This window comes from Sebastes umbrosus, unplaced genomic scaffold (genome assembly GCF_015220745.1).
Source record: "Sebastes umbrosus isolate fSebUmb1 unplaced genomic scaffold, fSebUmb1.pri scaffold_79_arrow_ctg1, whole genome shotgun sequence".
NCBI classification, from domain to species: domain Eukaryota; kingdom Metazoa; phylum Chordata; class Actinopteri; order Perciformes; family Sebastidae; genus Sebastes; species Sebastes umbrosus.
Genome location: NW_023618539.1, coordinates 76,677 through 99,665, shown reverse-complemented (window position 1 = coordinate 99,665; position 22,989 = coordinate 76,677). Strand labels below are relative to the sequence as shown.

The window sequence follows — 22,989 nt, the reverse complement described above, 5'->3', positions numbered from 1 at the left end:
TTCAGTTTAATATGATATGTTTTTTTAAAAAGCAGGAAATCTCCATATTAGAGGCTGAAAACAGCATCTTCTGACTGTTTTGGATGAGAAATGACTTTAAGGATTAATCGATTATCTAAATAGTTGGTGATTGTTTTTCTGTGGACGGACCGATCGCTGCAGCTCCGCCTGAAATCTGACAAGTGTTTTAAATCAGATTCAGTCGATCGTCTCGTCAGCTCAGTTCAGGTGAAGCTGCTGAAGACGACAAAGAAGACGACGACAACGACGACGACGAAGAAGACAAAGATGGAAATGACGACGACAAAAAAAAAGTATCTCAAACCATTTCCATGTTTTGCTCCGTCTCGTTTGTAAATGTAAATATCACTTTTTTAAAAATCTATAAATATTTAGGAAGTCATTTGACAACTTGTTAAACTCAATCAGCCGTTCAGACTGATGTTGGTTTCTGTTGTTAAATATAAATAATACTTTCTATTAGTTCTGTTTGTTCGTTGTTTTCTCTACACGTTGGATTTAATATCATTTTAATAAATGTGATTTGATTTTGAGATGCCGTTGAAAGACCTCGAAAACATTTTCTTTTGTCCAACGAGTGAAGAAGTAACTTCCATTCAGACACAAACAACCATGATGCTAATAATAATGATTAATAACCATTAAGAATAAAAACCATTAACTCAGTTTTTTTTTTCAGTGTATCATTTAATGTTCTCTCACAAGTTGGTGAACAGGTACAACTTTGTCGCTCACGGTACTAAATCACACATCCATTGATAGTATAAATAGCCAACCTAATAATAATAATAATAATAATAATACACATTTTCAAATACATAAAATCCTCAAGTATCCAAGTCTTTAAGTTACGGACATCAAATAAAAAGGCGTACAAAATATCGCAGACGTTGGAAGTCCAGTTTGAAGCAAAAAATAAAAATAAAAACTAATAATAATAATCACATTTTGGACATGGCAGTTAATAATCAGTAATAATCAGTTAATAATCAGTAATAATCAGTAATAATCAGTAATAATCAGTTAATAATCCGTAAACAGAAGGCTCCATAGAGGAAAGAAAAACGCTCCTAGACTTTCAATGGACAAATATTGCAACAGTTAATAAGCATTTTATATTAAAAAAGAGTGAAGTGAGTGTCGGACTTCCTGCACAAGACAAAGGCAACCGTTGCTTTGAGTTGTTGTTGTTGATCAACCTGTGGGGGGGGGGGGTCCCGCCTCCATTGCCTTCGTTCCTCTCTGATTGTAAGGCATTAATGGATGAACCATCTGATCTGAAGGAAGGCATACCTCTCTCTCTTTCTAGTCCCTCAAGAACACGGATATTTAACGGGGAATTTCATTTACTGATTTTTGTTTTTATCTCGGGTGACGTAAAACTCAGCGGCCAATCAGATCTCTCTCTGGGCTGCAGAAACACAACGAATCCAACATGTTACATTGATACACGACTCAGCGCTGCTGCCCCTCCGAACGGGGGTTATATCGGCCACATGAAGAGAAAACACGCAGGTTCTGGTTACACTTTGCTTTTTTGACACTTGATGGTGAACCCGGAGGAGGGGGGGGGGCAGTTTGAATAACCGCAGCATGGTTTCATTAACGTAAAATACTGGAACACAATGACGAAGAAAAGAAGCCTGCCAGGTAAGAGAAGCTAGCCAGGTTGAAGTGAACGGCCGTGGCTCAAGGTCGGGCTCAAGGTCAGGCTCTACTGGATGCAGCAGTTATTGCGATGGCCGTTGGAATCTTTGAAGCGCAGGCGCATCTTTGGACGATATTTCTCCAGGTAGAACAGCTGCTTGCTGTTGAACGCTCCTCGACGCTTCCTGGAAAACAGAGAAAGAAACAACGATTCAGACGACTCTCAGCTTACCCCCCCAAACACACAGGCAACATCCAGACAACCATCCAATCACAGACCAGCAACATCCAGACAACCATCCAATCACAGACCAGCAACATCCAGACAACCATCCAATCACAGACCAGCAACATCCAATCACAGACCAGGCAACATCCAGACAACCATCCAATCACAGACCAGCAACATCCAATCACAGACCAGCAACATCCAATCACAGACCAGCAACATCCAGACAACCATCCAATCACAGACCAGGCAACATCCAGACAACCATCCAATCACAGACCAGCAACATCCAGACAACCATCCAATCACAGACCAGCAACATCCAATCACAGACCAGGCAACATCCAGACAACCATCCAATCACAGACCAGCAACATCCAGACAACCATCCAATCACAGACCAGCAACATCCAGACAACCATCCAATCACAGACCAGCACCATCCAGACAACCATCCAATCACAGACCAGCAACATCCAGACAACCATCCAATCACAGACCAGGAGAACTGACGGGCAGAGGTCGGTGAAGGACAGCAGATAAGTGAATCAATATAGAATAAATAGCAATAAAATAGATGATAAATAGACATTACATGATTTATCATGTGAGGGAACTTGTCAATACAAATCTCAGGTGAAATGACTCCTGTCTCAGTTTAATAACCTGATGGCAGAAGGAATTAAAGCTGTATCAGGTTTCAGGGTTCAGGGTTCAGGGTTCAGGTTCCTGGTTTCAGGGTTCAGGTTTCAGGGTTCAGGGTTCAGGGTTCAGGTTCCTGGTTTCAGGGTTCAGGTTTCAGGGTGCAGGTTTCAGGTTTCAGGTTTCAGGGTTCAGGGTTCAGGGTTCAGGTTTCAGGTTTCAGGGTTCAGGGTTCAGGGTTCAGGGTTCAGGGTTCAGGTTCCAGGGTTCAGGTTCCAGGGTTCAGGGTTCAGGTTTCAGGGTTCAGGTTCCAGGGTTCAGGGTTCAGGTTTCAGGTTCCAGGGTTCAGGTTCCAGGGTTCAGGGTTCAGGGTTCAGGGTTCAGGTTTCAGGGTTCAGGGTTCAGGGTTCAGGTTTCAGGTTTCAGGGTTCAGGGTTCAGGGTTCAGGTTTCAGGGTTCAGGTTTCAGGGTCCAGGGTTCAGGTTCCAGGGTTCAGGGTTCAGGGTTCAGGGTTCAGGGTTCAGGTTCCAGGGTTCAGGTTCCAGGGTTCAGGGTTCAGGTTTCAGGTTCCAGGGTTCAGGGTTCAGGGTTCAGGGTTCAGGGTTCAGGGTTCAGGTTCCAGGGTTCAGGGTTCAGGTTCAGGTTCAGGTTCCAGGGTTCAGGGTTCAGGGTCCAGGGTCCAGGGTCCAGGTTCCAGGTTCCAGGGTCCAGGGTCCAGGTTTCAGGTTTCAGGGTAGAGAATACTGATGATTTTACAGGATTTAGAAGATCATTTTGTAAACTTGGTGATGTATTTGAATCGTTCCAGTGTGCCGGGCTGGTTGGTAACACAGTGTGCCGGGCTGGTTGGTAGCACATTGTGCCGGGCTGGTTGGTAGCACAGTGTGCCGGGCTGATTGGTAGCACAGTGTGCCGGGCTGGTTGGTAACACATTGTGCCGGGCTGGTTGGTAACACAGTGTGCCGGGCTTGTTGGTAACACAGTGTGCCGGGCTTGTTTGTAACACAGTGTGTCGGGCTGGTTGGTAACACAGTGTGCCGGGCTGGTTGGTAACACATTGTGCCGGGCTGGTTGGTAACACATTGTGCCGGGCTGGTTGGTAACACAGTGTGCCGGGCTGGTTGGTAACACAGTGTGCCGGGCTGGTTGGTAACACAGTGTGCCGGGCTGGTTGGTAACACATTGTGCCGGGCTGGTTGGTAACACATTGTGCCGGGCTGGTTGGTAACACATTGTGCCGGGCTGGTTGGTAACACAGTGTGCCGGGCTGGTTGGTAACACAGTGTGCCGGGCTGGTTGGTAGCACAGTGTGCCGGGCTGGTTGGTAACACATTGTGCCGGGCTGGTTGGTAACACATTGTGCAGGGCTGGTTGGTAACACATTGTGCCGGGCTGGTTGGTAACACAGTGTGCCGGGCTGGTTGGTAACACAGTGTGCCGGGCTGGTTGGTAACACAGTGTGCCGGGCTCGTTGGTAGCACATTGTGCCGGGCTGGTTGGTAGCACAGTGTGCCGGGCTGATTGGTAGCACAGTGTGCCGGGCTGGTTGGTAACACAGTGTGCTGGGCTGGTTGGTAACACATTGTGCCGGGCTGGTTGGTAACACATTGTGCCGGGCTGGTTGGTAACACAGTGTGCTGGGCTGGTTGGTAACACATTGTGCCGGGCTGGTTGGTAACACAGTGTGCCGGGCTGGTTGGTAACACAGTGTGCCGGGCTGGTTGGTAACACATTGTGCCGGGCTGGTTGGTAACACATTGTGCCGGGCTGGTTGGAAACACATTGTTCCAGAATGCAGATTTATTTCTGCTTTACATGATTTTCCAGAATATTTATTATATCAAGATATATAATACCAAATGAGATACGTTGTGACAAAAGATTAAACATTAAATGTCCAAATGTTGCATTTTCAACATTATTCTTGTAGCTTTCTATGATTTCAACATGCGGGACCTAAACATATGTCGAGCTGTGACGGACTTTAAAATCCCTCTGGTGTCCTCGTCTGATCCGTCTCAGCTACTGAACGTCAGGACTCCTCCCGGCAGAGGAGCAGAGAGATCTCTCAGCTCTGGTTCATCACAGATAGACTGGTATGTGTTCATATGGTGTCTGTTTGAGCGCGTGTGTGGTCTCCATTACATGGTTTGTCCACCAGAGAGCAGCGACAGCTCAGGACACATCCTGCTCACAATCACCAGATACCACTTCATCTGAGGAAGCTTTACCAACTGTCTCTATGTTTATTATTAACGGTGTCATGATTCTCCAAATCCACCGTTCATTCTCTATTCTAAAGTCACCATTTCATTCCATTTCTGATCTAAACACGCCATTGTTAGACCAGACCAGAGGTCAGAGGTCAGAGGTCAGCAGCCTGCGTCTCTTCAGCTCCTCTCCAGAGGCTCTCTGTAGAGTTATCAACGTGGAAATGAAGAACTGTTCTTTATTTACATTTTCATGTTTATTGATCATTGTTGTAGGTCTATGGTACGACGGTACGGCGGTACGGCGGTACGACGGTACGACGGTACGACGGTACGGCGGAGTATTAGGACCACACTGAGGGAAAATAAATAAACCTGAGATTAAGAGAATAAAGTCAGAATATTATAAAGTAGTCATTTTAACTGTTATTTTCTTTTTATTCTCGTAATATTCTGACTTTATTGTGTAAATCTCAGATGTGTTTTCCCTCAATGTGGCCCTAATACTCCGTAGTACATTGTCTCTTTGGCCCTCACTGCATTAGACTTATTACTGCAACCCAGGTAAACGGCTCCAGGGGTCTGCGGCGATGTCGGCAACCCACCCGACCCGTCTTGAAACACGGACCAAGGAGTCTAACGTGTGAGTCAGAGAGTGACAGCTAAACCCCGTGGGGCAATGAAAGTGAGGGCCGGCGTGCGCCGGCTGAGGTGGGATCCCGGCCCAGCGGGGCCGGGCGCACCACCGGCCCGTCTGGCCCGCACCGTCGGTGAGGTGGAGCGTGAGGACCCGAAAGATGGTGACGAGAGGTTAACGTCACGCTGCTGTGAAGTGGTATCGCTGCTGTAAAGTGGTATCGCTGCTGTAAAGTGGTATCGCTGCTGTGAAGTGGTATCGCTGCTGTGAAGTGGTATCGCTGCTGTGAAGTGGTATCGGAGCCGTTTAGCAAGTACGAGTACATGAGCTCAGTATTGGGAACGAGACGTACATACAAACGTACAACCAGAAAACGTTCTGGCTGTCGCCGGCGCCGTGACATAATAACAAATAAATACTAAAAGAGTATTTGCAGGTTATTAATGAATCCTCTAAAGTCCAGTTTGTCTGAGGCTCTGAGATCAGAACCACGAGGTGATGATCAACTGGCTGCATCAGAACCAAACACAACCTGGAGGAAGGTTCTCATGGTCTCACTTACTGTCTGATGAACTGGACCGCATCTTCATATTTCATCCCACATTCAATCAAGGCCAGCGCGACCAGAACCGGAGCTCTGCAGGAGGACAGAAGGAACCACGTCACGTCAGGGTTATCATCACTGTTCTGTTCTTTCAGAACTACTCTGCTGGATTCATCTATTATTATATATATATATATATATATATATATATATACACACACACACACACACACACACACACACTCACACACTCACACACTCACTCACTCACTCACTCACTCACTCACTCACTCACTCACTCACTCACTCACTCACTCACTCACTCACTCACTCACTCACTCACACAGTGATGATGTCATGTATACAGCTCAAAGAGCATCCAGCCTGCTGCTGCTCTGCTTCACTTTCTGGGGGTTTGTCTTTAAACCACAGCAGAGGACATATACGTCTTATTTGATTATTACTAATTCAGATCAACTCAATGAGACATCAGTGAATAAAACCATCTACCATTATCCTGCTGATCTTCACCATCTGACTGACATGTTTCAAAGTAATGGCCTCTAATAACTCTGATCCTACATGATGATGATGATGATGATGATGATGATGATGATGATGATGAAGAGGTTAATAGTTTAATCTCTCACCTCCCCAGGCCCGCCACACAGTGGACCGCCACGCAGCAGCCGGGCTCCTCCCTGAACTTCAACTTCAGCAGGTTCAGCCAATCGTCCACGATCTGGTTGGAGGGAGGAGCGCCGTCGTCAAACGGCCAATCCTGCGAGAGAAGAAGAGGAGGAGGAGGAAATGACGTCATCGGAAACCAAAACAAAAGAAGTGTGAGGCCTGAAGCGCTGCAGGGGAACCACCATGTTGCTGCAGGGGAACCACCATGTTGTTCTAGGGGGAGGGGTGGTCGGGGGGCACATCTCTGGTAACCAGCAGGTTTAAACTGGTGACATCTCTCTGGTAACCAGCAGGTTTAAACTGGTGACATCTCTCTGGTAACCAGCAGGTTTAAACTGGTGACATCTCTGGTAACCAGCAGGTTTAAACTGGTGACATCTCTGGTAACCAGCAGGTTTAAACTGGTGAACACATCTCTGGTAACCAGCAGGTTTAAACTGGTGAGCACCTCTCTGGTAACCAGCAGGTTTAAACTGGTGACATCTCTGGTAACCAGCAGGTTTAAACTGGTGACATCTCTGGTAACCAGCAGGTTTAAACTGGTGAACACATCTCTGGTAACCAGCAGGTTTAAACTGATGAGCACCTCTCTGGTAACCAGCAGGTTTAAACTGGTGACATCTCTGGTAACCAGCAGGTTTAAACTGGTGACATCTCTGGTAACCAGCAGGTTTAAACTGGTGAACACATCTCTGGTAACCAGCAGGTTTAAACTGGTGAGCACCTCTCTGGTAACCAGCAGGTTTAAACTGGTGACATCTCTGGTAATCAGCAGGTTTAAACTGGTGAACACATCTCTGGTAACCAGCAGGTTTAAACTGGTGACATCTCTGGTAACCAGCAGGTTTAAACTGGTGAACACATCTCTGGTAATCAGCAGGTTTAAACTGGTGACATCTCTGGTAACCAGCAGGTTTAAACTGGTGACATCTCTGGTAACCAGCAGGTTTAAACTGGTGAACACATCTCTGGTAATCAGCAGGTTTAAACTGGTGAACACCTCTCTGGTAACCAGCAGGTTTAAACTGGTGACATCTCTGGTAACCAGCAGGTTTAAACTGGTGAGCACCTCTCTGGTAACCAGCAGGTTTAAACTGGTGAGCACCTCTCTGGTAACCAGCAGGTTTAAACTGGTGAGCACCTCTCTGGTAACCAGCAGGTTTAAACTGGTGACATCTCTGGTAACCAGCAGGTTTAAACTGGTGACATCTCTGGTAACCAGCAGGTTTAAACTGGTGAGCACCTCTCTGGTAACCAGCAGGTTTAAACTGGTGAGCACCTCTCTGGTAACCAGCAGGTTTAAACTGGTGACATCTCTGGTAACCAGCAGGTTTAAACTGGTGCTTTAGTGTGACTCTTTGTGGCTCCAGACTAACTGGTCACATTGGTTGCACTGGTGCGACTAACGTTTTCATTTTGGTGTATCAGCACATAATGTAGGTGCACCCAAAAGTTTTCACGTCGCCTTTTGCCGCCACAATAATCCATTTTCAGCGTTTTGTCATTTCCCACGGGGCCTACTGTAGGGACGTCACCACACCACAACATTTAGTAGTCCGTACCAACACCAGTGAAATTCCACGATTCACCATACCAATCCAACACCAATCCAACACTAATCCAACACCACGGTAGAAAAAGGTAAAACCATAAATGTCATGTTCTTCAACATCTACTCCTTTATTACCGTGGTCATACTGGTTAGAGTTAGGAAGTTAAACAGCTCATAAAGCTCTCTAATATCGATTTTATATTACTGTGAAAACATCTCCATCAAACTAGTGACGTCACCAGAACCGATACTTCGGTACGAAGTCCATGCCCAAATTCTAAAGACGTGACGGTACTGTTTTTCTACAGTACCGACGGTACCGACCGATGCCTGTAATGATCATTAGTAGGGATGTGACGTGAGGAAATGTTCCCACCGGTTAATAAACTTGTGAAAACACCGGTGTTACCGATCACACCGGACATGTTACAAGAAGAGATGACGGTCAACATGATCTGTACCGTCGGGTGGCGGTGTGTCTGGCCTCTCCGGCAGAGCTTTTGCGGCGGGGCTCTACCTGGCGCTGCTGCTCCGTGCACACAGGCTGTGACGGCTTCATCCGCCTCGCGGCGATTACCTCATTAACGTTATGGCTCCCTTATAGCGTTGAGATTAAAACTAACTCACAGTTACCACTAATTTCTATCTGCTCCACTTTCTAGTTCATCTTTAAACAGGAAGAAGGTCTTTATGTGGATAGAAAGCACTGATCTGAAACAGGAAACAGCATGCAGACTGATCAGCCGTATTGATTCATCCCTAATGTTGAATGAACATTAAACCGTTAACCCCGTCCTCCCTGGGCTTGCTGGTTGTCGTTAACCCCGTCCTCCCTGGGCTTGCTGGTTGTCGTTAACCCCGTCCTCCCTGGGCTTGCTGGTTGTTTTTGAAGCCGTGTTTCTGGCATGGTAAAGTCTAAAAACTCACTAAATCTGAGGGAGGAGCAGAAGCTGTGAGCTCAACGTTAGGATCCGCAATTCTGCATTTTATTATTATGGAAACTTTGACATAACACTGTAGGAAACACGAGGATGAAACTGACCAAGGCGTGTTCAGGAAACTACATAGTCCAGAGCTGGGGGGGGGGTTTGGTGTGAAGCACCGACGGTTCTAAAGAGGTTTGGTGTGAAGCACCGACGGTTCTAAAGAGGTTTGGTGTGAAGCACCGACGGTTCTAAAGAGGTTTGGTGTGAAGCACCGACGGTTCTAAAGAGGTGTGGTGTGAAGCACCGACTGCTCTGAAGAGGTTTGGTGTGAAGCACCGACGGTTCTAAAGAGGTTTGGTGTGAAGCACCGACGGTTCTAAAGAGGTTTGGTGTGAAGCACCGACGGTTCTAAAGAGGTTTGGTGTGAAGCACCGACAGCTCTGAAGAGGTTTGGTGTGAAGCACCGACAGCTCTGAAGAGGTTTGGTGTGAAGCACCGACAGCTCTGAAGAGGTTTGGTGTGAAGCACCGACAGCTCTGAAGAGGTTTGGTGTGAAGCACCGACAGCTCTAAAGAGGTTTGTAGGATTGAACTCACCAGAACTTGTATTCCCTCTTTCACCACCAGAGTGGAGTCGTAGGTGGCCTCACAAACTCTCACCACGGTGGTGACTCCGTATTTCTTCAGCTCCTGTGAAGATGCATTTATTAGAAACCATCTGAACACAGTGGAAGAACACGATGATTTAAAGTCTTTCATTACAGTTTATCTTGTGAAACGTTACGTTGCTGCTGCGTCTAAAACAACAACAACAAACAGCTGTTTTATTATCTTCCATTATTCTAAATATGTCCCAGCACGTTATCTTTATTAATAAGGTGAACTTATCGTTCATTTGACGATTCTAAAACGTGTAAACTAAACTTCTAAGTGCCCCTTGACTATCTGCCTGAGCAACCAATGACAGTGAGGCTCACCTCGATGAACTTGTTCAGCGTGGCGTTGGTGGGATTGTGGGTAATGAGGAACCTCATGTTCTTGTAGGTGATCTCCACCGGGGCCGGTCTGTTCATACGAGCCATCGTGACGACGTTAAAAAACAAAAAGTCTTCCACGGAGTAAAAACACGAATGTAAACACTTAGTTAAAGTCGGAGGGAATGTCAAACCGAAACCAGCTTCTAGAAACACAGAGACACAAATCCTCCGCTCTTCTTCGAGGTCGGCCAAAGAAAGAAAAGAGAACGAAGGCTGCGACGGGCAAACGCGGAAATTTAGGGAGTCGGTGGCCGAAAAAAGGGACAATCAGAAAAGAAGTGAAAAGCCTCTCCTCTGGAATCAAAGAAAAGAAAAGGAGGAGAGAACCAGGCTGGGTCCACCTTGGTTCTGGCCAGGCGGAAGCCGACGAGGGCAGTGTGCAGCGGGTGGAGTTACCCCATCCGGGCCGACTTGTCGCTGGTTCTGGGAGGCGTCCCGGTCCTGCCAACGTTCCGGGGTCCCTCCTGTGGCTCGAGTGCGTCGGATCGATGGCGAGTTTGTCCGTTCACTCGTCTGCATAGGCAGCGTGCTGAGCCTGGCAGTAGTCCCCACTGCCCTTCAGAAACTCCATAAATGTGTGACCCAGAACACCACAGAACTGCTGCAGGACACAGGACACAGGAGACAAGGAGACAAGGAGACAAGGACGACGGACAAGAAGCTTTAAAAACACTCATTTCAACATGGACACCCAACACGGACGCCTTCTGGTCCGGTTTTACCATTTCTAAACCAGATGTTTTAACACCAGAATGGATATATCTGCTTCATCTGAGTCTATGTGGAGGTAGAAGGAAGTTACCGCTCTTATTGTGGTAGTCTGAGTAACATGACGTCATATCTTTTATTGGTAACATTATGGTATGGTGGCAACGTTATGGTGGTAACATTATGGTATGGGGGTAACGTTATGGTGGTAACGTTATGGTATGGGGGTAACGTTAAGGTATGGAGGTAACGTTATGGTATGGAGGTAACGTTATGGTATGGGGGTAACGTTATGGTATGGAGGTAACGTTATGGTATGGGGGTAACGTTATGGTGGTAACGTTATGGTATGTGGGTAACGTTATGGTATGGAGGTAACGTTATGGTATGGAGGTAACGTTATGGTATGGGGGTAACGTTATGGTATGGAGGTAACGTTATGGTATGGGGGTAACGTTATGGTGGTAACGTTATGGTACGGAGGTAACGTTATGGTATGGAGGTAACGTTATGGTATGGGGGTAACGTTATGGTATGGAGGTAACGTTATGGTATGGGGGTAACGTTATGGTGGTAACGTTATGGTATGGGGGTAACGTTATGGTATGTGGGTAACGTTATGGTATGGAGGTAACGTTATGGTATGGAGGTAACGTTATGGTATGGGGGTAACGTTATGGTATGGAGGTAACGTTATGGTATGGGGGTAACGTTATGGTGGTAACGTTATGGTATGTGGGTAACGTTATGGTATGGAGGTAACGTTATGGTATGGAGGTAACGTTATGGTATGGGGGTAACGTTATGGTATGGAGGTAACGTTATGGTATGGGGGTAACGTTATGGTGGTAACGTTATGGTATGGGGGTAACGTTATGGTATGGAGGTAACGTTGTGGTATGGAGGTAACGTTGTGGTATGGAGGTAACGTTATGGTATGGGGGTAACGTTATGGTATGGAGGTAACGTTATGGTATGGGGGTAACGTTATGGTATGGAGGTAACGTTATGGTATGGGGGTAACGTTATGGTATGGAGGTAACGTTATGGTATGGGGGTAACGTTATGGTGGTAACGTTATGGTATGGAGGTAACGTTATGGTATGGGGGTAACGTTATGGTATGGAGGTAACGTTATGGTATGGGGGTAACGTTATGGTGGTAACGTTATGGTATGGGGGTAACGTTATGGTATGGAGGTAACGTTATGGTATGGAGGTAACGTTGTGGTATGGAGGTAACGTTATGGTATGGAGGTAACGTTATGGTATGGAGGTAACGTTGTGGTATGGAAGTAACGTTATGGTATGGAGGTAACGTTATGGTGGTAACGTTATGGTATGGTGGTAATGTTGTGGTATGGAGGTAACGTTATGGTATGGTGGTAACGTTATGGTATGGTGGTAAAGTTATGGTGGTAACGTTAAGGTATGGTGATAAAGTTATGGTGGTAACGTTATGGTATGGTGGTAAAGTTATGGTGGTAACGTTATGGTATAGGGGTTACGTTATGGTATGGTGGTAACGTTGTGGTATGGAGGTAACGTTATGGTATGGAGGTAACGTTGTGGTATGGAGGTAACGTTGTGGTATGGAGGTAACGTTGTGGTATGGAGGTAACGTTATGGTGGTAACGTTATGGTATGGTGGTAATGTTGTGGTATGGAGGTAACGTTATGGTATGGTGGTAACGTTATGGTATGGTGGTAAAGTTATGGTGGTAACGTTATGGTATGGTGGTAAAGTTATGGTGGTAACGTTATGGTATGGGGGTAACGTTATGGTATGGTGGTAACGTTATGGTATGGTGGTAAAGTTATGGTGGTAACGTTATGGTATGGTGGTAAAGTTATGGTGGTAACGTTATGGTATGGGGGTAACGTTATGGTATGGTGGTAACGTTGTGGTATGGTGGTAACGTTATGGTATGGAGGTAACGTTATGGTATGGTGGGTTATGGTATGGTGGTAGCATTATGGTATGGTGGTAACGTTATGGTATGGAGGTAACGTTATGGTGGTAACGTTATGGTGGTAACGTTGGTAACGTTAGAGGTGTTATAGAGAGAGATATAGATATAGAGTTCTAGATGTTAGAGGTGATCTAAGAGGAGGTAGAGATGTTATAGAGATAGAGAGGTAGATATAGAGTTCTAGATGTGTTAGAGGTGTTATAGAGAGAGATATAGATATAGAGTTCTAGATGTGTTAGAGGTGTTATAGAGAGATATATATAGATATAGAGTTCTAGATGTGATAGAGGTGTTATAGAGATAGAGTTCTAGATGTTAGAGGTGTTATAGAGAGAGAGATATAGATATAGAGTTCTAGATGTGTTATAGAGAGAGATATAGATATAGAGTTCTAGATGTTAGAGGTGTTATGGAGAGAGAGAGAGATATAGATCTAGAGTTCTAGATGTTAGAGGTGTTATAGAGAGAGAGATATAGATATAGAGTTCTAGATGTGTTATAGAGAGAGATATAGATAGAGTTCTAGATGTGTTAGAGGTGTTATAGAGAGAGAGATATAGATATAGAGTTCTAGATGTGTTAGAGGTGTTATAGAGAGAGATATAGATATAGAGTTCTAGATGTGATAGAGGTGTTATAGAGAGATATAAATATAGAGTTCTAGATGTGTTAGAGGTTTTATAGAGAGAGAGATATATAGATATAGAGTTCTAGATGTGATAGAGGTGTTATAGAGAGAGAGATATAGATATAGAGTTCTAGATGTGTTAGAGGTGTTATAGAGAGAGAGATATAGATATAGAGTTCTAGATGTGATAGAGGTGTTAGAGAGAGAGAGATATAGATATAGAGTTCTAGATGTTAGAGGTGTTATGGATAGAGAGAGATATAGATCTAGAGTTCTAGATGTTAGAGGTGTTATAGAGAGAGATATAGAGATAGAGTTCTAGATGTGTTAGAGGTGTAATAGAGAGAGATATATAGAGATAGAGTTCTAGATGTGTTAGAGGTGTTATAGAGATATATAGAGATAGAGTTCTAGATGTGTTAGAGGTGTTATAGAGAGAGAGATAGATCTAAAGTTCTAGATGTGTTAGAGGTGTTATAGAGAGAGATATAGATATAGAGTTCTAGATGTGTTAGAGGTGTTATAGAGAGAGAGATATAGAGATAGAGTTCTAGATGTGTTAGAGGTGTTATAGAGAGAGATATAGATCTAGAGTTCTAGATGTGTTAGAGATGTTATAGAGAGATATAGATCTAGAGTTCTAGATGTTAGAGGTGTTATGGAGAGAGAGAGATATAGATCTAGAGTTCTAGATGTTAGAGGTGTTATAGAGATAGAGATATAGATATAGAGTTCTAGATGTGATAGAGGTGTTATAGAGAGAGATATAGATATAGAGTTCTAGATGTGTTAGAGGTGTTATAGAGAGAGAGATATAGATATAGAGTTCTAGATGTGATAGAGGTGTTATAGAGATAGAGTTCTAGATGTTAGAGGTGATCTAAGAGGAGATAAAGGTGTTATAGAGAGAGATATAGATATAGAGTTCTAGATGTTAGAGGTGTTATGGAGAGAGAGAGATATAGATCTAGAGTTCTAGATGTTAGAGGTGTTATAGAGAGAGAGATATAGAGTTCTAGATGTTAGAGGTGTTATAGAGAGAGAGATATAGAGTTCTAGATGTGATAGAGGTGTTATAGAGAGATATATAGATATAGAGTTCTAGATGTGTTAGAGGTGTTATAGAGAGAGAGATATAGATATAGAGTTCTAGATGTGTTAGAGGTGTTATAGAGAGAGATATAGATATAGAGTTCTAGATGTGATAGAGGTGTTATAGAGAGATATAGATATAGAGTTCTAGATGTGTTAGAGGTGTTATAGAGAGAGATATATAGATATAGAGTTCTAGATGTGATAGAGGTGTTATAGAGAGAGAGATATAGATATAGAGTTCTAGATGTGATAGAGGTGTTATAGAGAGAGAGATATAGATATAGAGTTCTAGATGTTAGAGGTGTTATGGATAGAGAGATATAGATCTAGAGTTCTAGATGTTAGAGGTGTTATAGAGAGAGATATAGAGATAGAGTTCTAGATGTGTTAGAGGTGTTATAGAGATATATAGAGATAGAGTTCTAGATGTGTTAGAGGTGTTATAGAGAGATATAGATCTAGAGTTCTATATGTGTTAGAGGTGTTATAGAGAGATATAGAGATAGAGTTCTAGATGTGTTAGAGGTGTTATAGAGAGATATAGATCTAGAGTTCTAGATGTGTTAGAGGCGTTATAGAGAGATATAGATCTAGAGTTCTAGATGTGTTAGAGGTGTTATAGAGAGATATAGATCTAGAGTTCTAGATGTGTTAGAGGTGTTATAGAGAGATATAGATCTAGAGTTCTAGATGTGTTAGAGGTGTTATAGAGAGATATAGATCTAGAGATCTAGATGTGTTAGAGGTGTTATAGAGAGATATAGATCTAGAGTTCTAGATGTGTTAGAGGTGTTATAGAGAGATATAGAGATAGAGTTCTAGATGTGTTAGAGGTGTAATAGAGAGAGATATATAGAGATAGAGTTCTAGATGTGTTAGAGGTGTTATAGAGATATATAGAGATAGAGTTCTAGATGTGTTAGAGGTGTTATAGAGAGATATAGATCTAGAGTTCTAGATGTGATAGAGGTGTTATAGAGAGAGATATAGATATAGAGTTCTAGATGTGTTAGAGGTGTTATAGAGAGAGAGATAGATCTAAAGTTCTAGATGTGTTAGAGGTGTTATAGAGAGAGAGATATAGATATAGAGTTCTAGATGTGTTAGAGGTGTTATAGAGAGAGAGATATAGAGATAGAGTTCTAGATGTGTTAGAGGTGTTATAGAGAGAGATATAGATCTAGAGTTCTAGATGTGTTAGAGATGTTATAGAGAGATATAGATCTAGAGTTCTAGATGTTAGAGGTGTTATGGAGAGAGAGAGATATAGATCTAGAGTTCTAGATGTTAGAGGTGTTATAGAGAGAGAGATATAGATATAGAGTTCTAGATGTGATAGAGGTGTTATAGAGAGAGATATAGATATAGAGTTCTAGATGTGTTAGAGGTGTTATAGAGAGAGAGATATAGATATAGAGTTCTAGATGTGATAGAGGTGTTATAGAGATAGAGTTCTAGATGTTAGAGGTGATCTAAGAGGAGATAAAGGTGTTATAGAGAGAGATATAGATATAGAGTTCTAGATGTTAGAGGTGTTATGGAGAGAGAGAGATATAGATCTAGAGTTCTAGATGTTAGAGGTGTTATAGAGAGAGAGATATAGAGTTCTAGATGTGATAGAGGTGTTATAGAGAGAGATATAGATATAGAGTTCTAGATGTGTTAGAGGTGTTATAGAGAGAGAGATATAGATATAGAGTTCTAGATGTGTTAGAGGTGTTATAGAGAGAGATATAGATATAGAGTTCTAGATGTGATAGAGGTGTTATAGAGAGATATAGATATAGAGTTCTAGATGTGTTAGAGGTGTTATAGAGAGAGATATATAGATATAGAGTTCTAGATGTGATAGAGGTGTTATAGAGAGAGATATAGATATAGAGTTCTAGATGTGATAGAGGTGTTATAGAGAGAGAGATATAGATATAGAGTTCTAGATGTTAGAGGTGTTATGGATAGAGAGATATAGATCTAGAGTTCTAGATGTTAGAGGTGTTATAGAGATATATAGAGATAGAGTTCTAGATGTGTTAGAGGTGTTATAGAGAGATATAGATCTAGAGTTCTAGATGTGTTAGAGGTGTTATAGAGAGATATAGAGATAGAGTTCTAGATGTGTTAGAGGTGTTATAGAGAGATATAGATATAGAGTTCTAGATGTGTTAGAGGTGTTATAGAGAGATATAGATCTAGAGTTCTAGATGTGTTAGAGGTGTTATAGAGAGATATAGATCTAGAGTTCTAGATGTGTTAGAGGTGTTATAGAGAGATATAGATATAGAGTTCTAGATGTGTTAGAGGTGTTATAGAGAGATATAGATCTAGAGTTCTAGATGTGTTAGAGGTGTTATAGAGAGATATAGATATAGAGTTCTAGATGTGTTAGAGGTGTTATAGAGAGATATAGATATAGAGTTCTAGATGTGTTAGAGGTGTTATAGAGAGATATAGATCTAGAGTTCTAGATGTGTTAGAGGTGTTATAGAGAGATATAGATCTAGAGTTCTAGATGTGTTAGAGGTGTTATAGAGAGATATAGAGATAGAGTTCTAGATGTGTTAGAGGTCTAATAGAGAGAGATATATAGAGATAGAGTTCTAGATGTGTTAGAGGTGTTATAGAGATATATAGAGATAGAGTTCTAGATGTGTTAGAGGTGTTATAGAGAGATATAGATCTAGAGTTCTAGATGTGTTAGAGGTGTTATAGAGAGAGATATAGATATAGAGTTCTAGATGTGTTAGAGGTGTTATAGAGAGAGAGATAGATCTAAAGTTCTAGATGTGTTAGAGGTGTTATAGAGAGATATAGATATAGAGTTCTAGATGTGTTAGAGGTGTTATAGAGAGAGAGATATAGAGATAGAGTTCTAGATGTGTTAGAGGTGTTATAGAGAGAGATATAGATCTAGAGTTCTAGATGTGTTAGAGATGTTATAGAGAGATATAGATCTAGAGTTCTAGATGTTAGAGGTGTTATGGATAGAGAGATATAGATCTAGAGTTCTAGATGTGTTAGAGGTGTTATAGAGAGAGAGATATAGATATAGAGTTCTAGATGTGATAGAGGTGTTATAGAGAGAGATATAGATATAGAGTTCTAGATGTGTTAGAGGTGTTATAGAGAGATATAGATATAGAGTTCTAGATGTGTTAGAGGTGTTATAGAGAGATATAGATATAGAGTTCTAGATGTGTTAGAGGTGTTATAGAGAGATATAGATATAGAGTTCTAGATGTGTTAGAGGTGTTATAGAGAGAGATATAGATAGAGTTCTAGATGTGTTAGAGGTGTTATAGAGAGATATAGATCTAGAGTTCTAGATGTGATAGAGGTGTTATAGAGAGATATAGATATAGAGTTCTAGATGTGTTAGAGGTGTTATAGAGAGATATAGATATAGAGTTCTAGATGTGTTAGAGGTGTTATAGAGAGAGATATAGATATAGAGTTCTAGATGTGTTAGAGGTGTTATAGAGAGATATAGATATAGAGTTCTAGATGTGTTAGAGGTGTTATAGAGAGAGATATAGATATAGAGTTCTAGATGTGATAGAGGTGTTATAGAGAGAGATATAGATATAGAGTTCTAGATGTTAGAGGTGTTATGGATAGAGAGATATAGATCTAGAGTTCTAGATGTTAGAGGTGTTATAGAGAGAGATATAGAGATAGAGTTCTAGATGTGTTAGAGGTGTTATAGAGATATATAGAGATAGAGTTCTAGATGTGTTAGAGGTGTTATAGAGAGATATAGATCTAGAGTTCTAGATGTGTTAGAGGTGTTATAGAGAGATATAGAGATAGAGTTCTAGATGTGATAGAGGTGTTATAGAGAGATATAGAGATAGAGTTCTAGATGTGTTAGAGGTGTTATAGAGAGAGATATAGAGATAGAGTTCTAGATGTGTTAGAGGTGTTATAGAGAGATATAGATCTAGAGTTCTAGATGTGTTAGAGGTGTTATAGAGAGATATAGATCTAGAGTTCTAGATGTGATAGAGGTGTTATAGAGAGATATAGAGATAGAGTTCTAGATGTGTTAGAGGTGTTATAGAGAGAGATATAGAGATAGAGTTCTAGATGTGTTAGAGGTGTTATAGAGAGATATAGATCTAGAGTTCTAGATGTGTTAGAGGTGTTATAGAGAGATATAGAGATAGAGTTCTAGATGTGTTAGAGGTGTTATAGAGAGATATAGATCTAGAGTTCTAGATGTGTTAGAGGTGTTATAGAGAGATATAGATATAGAGTTCTAGATGTGTTAGAGGTGTTATAGAGAGATATAGAGATAGAGTTCTAGATGTGTTAGAGGTGTTATAGAGAGATATAGATCTAGAGTTCTAGATGTGTTAGAGGTGTTATAGAGAGATATAGAGATAGAGTTCTAGATGTGTTAGAGGTGTTATAGAGAGATATAGATATAGAGTTCTAGATGTGTTAGAGGTGTTATAGAGAGATATAGAGATAGAGTTCTAGATGTGTTAGAGGTGTTATAGAGAGATATAGATCTAGAGTTCTAGATGTGTTAGAGGTGTTATAGAGAGATATAGATATAGAGTTCTAGATGTGTTAGAGGTGTTATAGAGAGATATAGATCTAGAGTTCTAGATGTGTTAGAGGTGTTATAGAGAGATATAGATCTAGAGTTCTAGATGTGATAGAGGTGTTATAGAGAGATATAGAGATAGAGTTCTAGATGTGTTAGAGGTGTTATAGAGAGAGATATAGATCTAGAGTTCTAGATGTGTTAGAGGTGTTAATAAGAGAGATATAGATCTAGAGTTCTAGATGTGTTAGAGGTGTTATAGAGAGATATAGAGATAGAGTTCTAGATGTGTTAGAGGTGTTATAGAGAGATATAGATATAGAGTTCTAGATGTGTTAGAGGTGTTATAGAGAGATATAGATATAGAGTTCTAGATGTGTTAGAGGTGTTATAGAGAGAGATATAGAGATAGAGTTCTAGATGTGTTAGAGGTGTTATAGAGAGATATAGATCTAGAGTTCTAGATGTGTTAGAGGTGTTATAGAGAGATATAGAGATAGAGTTCTAGATGTGTTAGAGGTGTTTATAGAGAGTTCTATATATAGAGTTCTAGATGTGTTAGAGGTGTTATAGAGAGAGATATAGAGATAGAGTTCTAGATGTGTTAGAGGTGTTATAGAGAGATATAGATCTAGAGTTCTAGATGTGTTAGAGGTGTTATAGAGAGATATAGATCTAGAGTTCTAGATGTGTTAGAGGTGTTATAGAGAGATATAGATATAGAGTTCTAGATGTGTTAGAGGTGTTATAGAGAGAGATATAGATATAGAGTTCTAGATGTGTTAGAGGTGTTATAGAGAGAGATATAGATATAGAGTTCTAGATGTTAGAGGTGTTATAGAGAGATATAGAGATAGAGTTCTAGATGTGATAGAGGTGTTATAGAGAGATATAGAGATAGAGTTCTAGATGTGTTAGAGGTGTTATAGAGAGATATAGAGATAGAGTTCTAGATGTGTTAGAGGTGTTATAGAGAGATATAGAGATAGAGTTCTAGATGTGTTAGAGGTGTTATAGAGAGATATAGAGATAGAGTTCTAGATGTGTTAGAGGTGTTATAGAGAGATATAGAGATAGAGTTCTAGATGTGATAGAGGTGTTATAGAGAGATATAGAGATAGAGTTCTAGATGTGATAGAGGTGTTATAGAGATATATAGAGATAGAGTTCTAGATGTGTTAGAGGTGTTATAGAGAGATATAGAGATAGAGTTCTAGATGTGTTAGAGGTGTTATAGAGAGATATAGAGATAGAGTTCTAGATGTGTTAGAGGTGTTATAGAGAGAGATATAGATATAGAGTTCTAGATGTTAGAGGTGTTATAGAGAGATATAGAGATAGAGTTCTAGATGTTAGAGGTGTTATAGAGAGATATAGAGATAGAGTTCTAGATGTGATAGAGGTGTTATAGAGATATATAGAGATAGAGTTCTAGATGTGTTAGAGGTGTTATAGAGAGATATAGAGATAGAGTTCTAGATGTGTTAGAGGTGTTATAGAGAGATATAGAGATAGAGTTCTAGATGTGTTAGAGGTGTTATAGAGAGATATAGAGATAGAGTTCTAGATGTGTTAGAGGTGTTATAGAGATATATAGATCTAGAGTTCTAGATGTGTTAGAGGTGTTATAGAGATATATAGATCTAGAGTTCTAGATGTGTTAGAGGTGTTATAGAGATATATAGATCTAGAGTTCTAGATGTGTTAGAGGTGTTATAGAGAGATATAGAGATAGAGTTCTAGATGTGTTAGAGGTGTTATAGAGAGATATAGAGATAGAGTTCTAGATGTGATAGAGGTGTTATAGAGAGATATAGAGATAGAGTTCTAGATGTGATAGAGGTGTTATAGAGATATATAGAGATAGAGTTCTAGATGTGTTAGAGGTGTTATAGAGAGATATAGAGATAGAGTTCTAGATGTGTTAGAGGTGTTATAGAGAGATATAGAGATAGAGTTCTAGATGTGTTAGAGGTGTTATAGAGAGAGATATAGATATAGAGTTCTAGATGTTAGAGGTGTTATAGAGAGATATAGAGATAGAGTTCTAGATGTTAGAGGTGTTATAGAGAGATATAGAGATAGAGTTCTAGATGTGATAGAGGTGTTATAGAGATATATAGAGATAGAGTTCTAGATGTGTTAGAGGTGTTATAGAGAGATATAGAGATAGAGTTCTAGATGTGTTAGAGGTGTTATAGAGAGATATAGAGATAGAGTTCTAGATGTGTTAGAGGTGTTATAGAGAGATATAGAGATAGAGTTCTAGATGTGTTAGAGGTGTTATAGAGAGATATAGAGATAGAGTTCTAGATGTGTTAGAGGTGTTATAGAGAGATATAGAGATAGAGTTCTAGATGTGTTAGAGGTGTTATAGAGAGATATAGAGATAGAGTTCTAGATGTGTTAGAGGTGTTATAGAGATATATAGATCTAGAGTTCTAGATGTGTTAGAGGTGTTATAGAGATATATAGATCTAGAGTTCTAGATGTGTTAGAGGTGTTATAATATAGAACAGCAGGGGGTTGTTGTTGTTCTTTGTGTTGAACCGACTGACTCATCACATCCCGGTAGAGGCCTTCAGACACCGGGAACTGCTTCCCGGTGTCTGAAGGCCTCTACCGGGATGTGATGAGTCAGTCGGTCTCCCGGTAGACCTCCCGGTGCTTCAGGTCTGGTGGATCATCAGAGGGGTGATGATCACAACATGACTTCATATGATTCAGTTATTCACCTCTACACCACATTAATACAACACAACCACCGGAGAACCACCGGAGAACCACCCGGTAACACCCGGAGAACCACCGGAGAACCACCCGGTAACACCCGGAGAACCACCGGAGAACCACCCGGTAACACCCGGAGAACCACCGGAGAACCACCCGGTAACACCCGGAGAACCACCGGAGAACCACCCGGTAACACCCGGTAAATCAGTGAATATCACCGCTACAGGGAGATTCACCGAGCAGGCCGTGAATCCACCGGGAAGGCCCTCCGGTAACATCCCGGTACCGGCCCGGTGATCAGTAACAACATGGCGGACACACAGAGAACACTAACACTACCGGAGACTACCGGAGGATCTACCGGAGGATCTACCGGAGGATCTACCGGAGACTACCGGAGGATCTACCGGAGGATCTACCGGAGGATCTACCGGAGGATCTACCGGAGGATCTACCGGAGACTACCGGAGGATCTACCGGAGACTACCGGAGGATCTACCGGAGGATCTACCGGAGGATGTGTCGGTTCTTACCGGGATGTGTTTACTCATTGAAGATTGTAGCTTGATCATACAGCCGGTCCTCAGAAAACGGTAGAGAGATGAATCGGTGCTCCACCATGCGGTCCGGTTCTGTCCGGTTCCGGTTCTGGTTCTGATCCTCCGAGCAGACACGAACACTCCTGATCCTCCGAGCCGAGCCGAGCCGAGCCGAGCCGAAGACTGCCGAGCGGCTGCGCCGACGTCACCACGACGTCACCACCGAGACAACACTTCCTCTCTCACCTTTCACAATAAAACACACCTGTTGTTGCATCTGTAACCAGCGGTGGAAAGTAACGAAGTACATTTACTCCAGTAGTCTAATGCATGTTTACTTTACACTGCTGGAGCCAGTGGTATAAAGTAACTAAGTACATTTACTTTACACTGCTGGAGCCAGTGGTATAAAGTAACTAAGTACATTTACTTTACACTGCTGGAGCCAGTGGTATAAAGTAACTAAGTACATTTACTTTACACTGCTGGAGCCAGTGGTATAAAGTAACTAAGTACATTTACTTTACACTGCTGGAGCCAGTGGTATAAAGTAACTAAGTACATTTACTTTACACTGCTGGAGCCAGTGGTATAAAGTAACTAAGTACATTTACTTTACACTGCTGGAGCC

General features: G+C 41.8%; 1 protein-coding gene across 2 annotated transcripts; it reads right to left on the bottom strand.

Annotated features, from left to right (window-relative positions):
• Positions 1–687: 687 nt before the first annotated feature.
• ptp4a1 (protein tyrosine phosphatase 4A1) lies at positions 688–22,559 on the bottom strand. 2 transcript variants are annotated; one of them, XM_037763319.1, is made up of 6 exons: positions 22,353–22,559; positions 10,075–10,735; positions 9,695–9,787; positions 6,581–6,711; positions 5,949–6,023; positions 688–1,853 (listed from the first exon to the last, which is right to left on the bottom strand). In XM_037763319.1, the coding sequence occupies exons 2-6, from the start codon at positions 10,177–10,179 to the stop codon at positions 1,736–1,738; spliced, it is 522 nt and encodes a 173-aa protein (XP_037619247.1). In that variant the 5' UTR covers positions 10,180–10,735; positions 22,353–22,559; the 3' UTR covers positions 688–1,735. The 2 variants fall into 2 exon arrangements, with proteins under 2 accessions (XP_037619247.1, XP_037619248.1); XM_037763320.1 differs by having other exon boundaries at positions 10,075–10,732.
• Positions 22,560–22,989: the final 430 nt, after the last annotated feature.